At 38.0% G+C, this 3553-nt stretch overlaps 1 protein-coding gene across 1 annotated transcript; it reads left to right on the top strand.

The window, feature by feature from the left end:
- Positions 1 to 2215: 2215 nt before the first annotated feature.
- LOC115004713 (histone H2B 1.2-like) lies at positions 2216 to 2654 on the top strand. Its single transcript, XM_029426395.1, has one exon. It carries the CDS (start codon positions 2227 to 2229, stop codon positions 2605 to 2607), a length of 381 nt encoding a protein of 126 aa, XP_029282255.1. The 5' UTR covers positions 2216 to 2226; the 3' UTR covers positions 2608 to 2654.
- The last annotated feature ends 899 nt before the right edge of the window (positions 2655 to 3553 follow it).

The raw sequence follows: 3553 nt of genomic DNA, 5'->3' as shown, positions 1-3553 counted from the left end.
TGTCCACATGATGGAGATATTTACTGTCTTTAAAACTCTAAACTTCTCTCAGCAAAGAGAAAAGTTTTGATGGGATTATTTGGTTAAACACATTAAGAGGTGAACAGGGTCAAACAGGTCATTTACAGATATCAGCATGAAACTTCCCCACTTCATTACTCACATCAACACAATTACTTTTTATATTACAAGTTATATTTAAATATGCTAATGCTATAGGTAGTGTGCAAACACGTGACAACACTGTGTGATGTATGCGTGCAACGCCATATTGGTTGGAAAACAAATCAACAATGGCGTCTAAAGCAAACAACAACAACTCCGACTTCTTCAAAGTATGTTGACTCTCTGGATTCTCTGCAAAGCCAAGATTCAGAGGAAAAGTCCAAATGTACAGCCGTGACCCGTACACGCTAAAGCCGTCGGATCATATTGAGGATTTAGATTCATTACCACCGATTGAATATCCGGATATTGTGAACTACCTTGTGCTACAAACGTCGTGGGCAACCAACGCACAAATGAAGGCGTACAAGAGCTTAGATGCTTCTAATGTCTTTGTTTCTGGCTGGGTTGGTAGTCTTCTTACCAAACCACTGAAAGATAACAGGGTGCTCGTCCATGCCCGTGTAGATCACTCTCAAAGAGCTCGAGATGCACCGCTCAAGCCGTGGTTTGTGAGTGAGAAGAGCGGCGTTGTTATCCTCGCACACTGTGATTGTGTGGCTGGAGTAAGAGAAGCATGTTCTCACATTGGTGCTTTGCTTTTCTCAAGTGAAGTAGTCTCAAGAATAAGCCAAACAAAAACATGCACAGAAGAAAAGAGCAAATGGCATCACATGTAAAGAAAGTGCCTTATTTACCAGTCAGCGATGTGGAGAAGTAAGGTCTTAAAGAACCGTTTCTCTGGGTCACGAGTAGCGTTATGACCACAATTATACACTGTGCACAAGATTGGCATTTTCTTTCAATCTTAGACGTTTAAATACAAAGAAAATGACGACGCGTTGCAGCAACTCACACGTGAACGGGCGCAGTCTTGGTTGTGTATTCCAACCAACATGGCTGACTTCCGGGTTGGGAAATAAGCGTGACGTCACACGCACACGATCTATATTGGCTGTAATATATAATGATGAACAATAAATGACATTAATACTGAGAAATATTAATTCAGGGCTGAAAGAGACTAATCCACTAATATAGTGTTTTTTTTGTTGCTGTTTATTTCAATCTGGACACACTAACAAGTGCAAAGGACACAGACAATTATAGGGGTCATTATATTGATAATATATAAAAACAAATATATAACATACTGCATATACATAGATATTCTCACCAGGAGGCATCACATGTTTGTACAATATTTGTCAAAAGGATAAAACACAATAATAATTATTAATAATTAATTATTATTATTATTATTATTATTATTATTATTATTATTATTATTATTATTAGTAGTAGTAGTAGTAGTAGTAGTAGTAGTAGTAGTAGTAGTAGTAGTAATATATGTATATATACACAAATATTAATATAGCAGTTCCCACTCATGTAAAATATATAAACATTCACACTTTTCTTTCTGTCTCTTCAACAATTCTCATATCAACAACAAATGATGAACATTGAATTGAGCCCAAAGAACTGGGATAAGAGATAATTTCAGAGAATTGGAACATAAATATTTGTCCGAATTGATCCACTAGATGGTGACATTAGCTCATCTCGATTCAAACATGGAGACTAAAAGCACTAATAGTATCTGTAGTATTTGAACGAACATTTAGCAGGTCCTGGACATTCTTACACAATTAAAGTTTCCAGTGAGTGAAAAAAGGACACGCCAAATAAATGTAATATGAAAAGTAAAAAGTAAAAAAAGTAAGCTATCAAAACATAATGAATAAACAATATAATCAAAAAAGTCACAAAGTCATAAAGCTACAGAAAATAAGTCTTAAAAATATAACAATGTACTTTCAGGCAAACTTGAGATAAAGTTGAATGTATCTTTTATTTAAAATTACAATTAACTAGAATCATAACAAAGTTTGTGAAACACTCGTCCACTTCCACAGCCAAATAACAGGCACACACGTCACTGAAGATCAGCCAATAGCAGAGTGGGAACAGCACAGCCTCATTTGCATACGGGGGCTTAAATAGAAGCAGTGCTGCCGGACTCCAGTACATTTCTTAGTGAACACTAGATCTGTAATCATGCCTGATCCAGCAGCGAAATCAACAGCCGCCAAGAAGGGATCCAAGAAAGCGGTGACGAAGGCCGCTGGAAAGACCGGCAAGAAGAGGCGCAAGTCCAGGAAGGAGAGCTACGCCATCTACGTGTACAAGGTGATGAAGCAGGTTCACCCCGACACCGGCATCTCTTCCAAGGCCATGGGCATCATGAACTGCTTCGTGAGCGACATCTTTGAGCGCATCGCCGGTGAGGCCTCTCGTCTGGCTCACTACAACAAGCGCTCCACCATCACCTCCCGGGAGATCCAGACCGCCGTCCGCCTGCTGCTCCCCGGGGAGCTGGCGAAGCACGCGGTGTCTGAGGGCACCAAGGCCGTGACCAAGTACACGAGCTCCAAGTAAACTGTCCTGATGTCAACCAACAAACCAACGGCTCTTTTAAGAGCCACACACTTCTTCTTAAAGAGTAAACATCCAGTCACACATGGGTTTATGAAAAGCCTCCCTGCACATCATCTTCTTTCTCCCACACTTACAATGGAAGTGTTTTTATTTATAGTCTCCTTATTTTTAGTTATATACTAGACTACTAACTGTCTGCACAAACCTGGTGTGACATGACTGTATCATGTGTCTTCACTAATGTTTAAATTAAATATATAATTTAGTTAACTAACATTATGAAACTGATTGGAGGCTATGAATCAGTCCTGTGGGGTTTCTCCCTCTTCTGCACTTTATTTTTCATGTGTTTGAAGTAAACATGCACATCTCCCAAACATAATTTACTTAAACAGTGTATATATGTTAAAATTATTCAGCCTGGGTTAGGAGTTGTGCCATTAAAAACAACTAGGTAAAGTGTTAAGTGTACACATGAATGATGTATGGGTAATAATACTTAGTGTTTTACTAATAAAGCATGGAAGAAATATATTTTTGATGTAATACAGTATGAGGTGTAAGATATAGCTAGTATAAAGTGCTATTTAATAGTATCAATTTAACGTATTGTGCAGTAGCATAACATATCAAATGTAATGGGATATACTATGATAATACTGTGTATATAATTTAACATATACTATAGTAGGAAATTATTAAGTACTTTCTATTTAGTAATGGTAAGGTTATACGGAATAAACTGTTGGATGTATGATATGAATATGGTGCATAAATCATATTGGATTTAAAGATTAGACACTTTCACACTAAACGGCAATCGTGCTTTTATTGTGAAGGCGAAGGCGATAGATTTTTACCGCCTAGCTGTCTTCAACTACGTCCGCAGACGGACTTTAAGTACGGACTCTCGCGGCTCTCTGATGATCAGTTTTTCTGACCTCTG

Source organism: Cottoperca gobio, unplaced genomic scaffold, assembly GCF_900634415.1.
Source record: "Cottoperca gobio unplaced genomic scaffold, fCotGob3.1 fCotGob3_172arrow_ctg1, whole genome shotgun sequence".
NCBI lineage: Eukaryota > Metazoa > Chordata > Actinopteri > Perciformes > Bovichtidae > Cottoperca > Cottoperca gobio.
The sequence above is the reverse complement of the archived record's forward strand: the minus strand, read 5'-3'. Positions and strand labels throughout refer to the sequence as shown.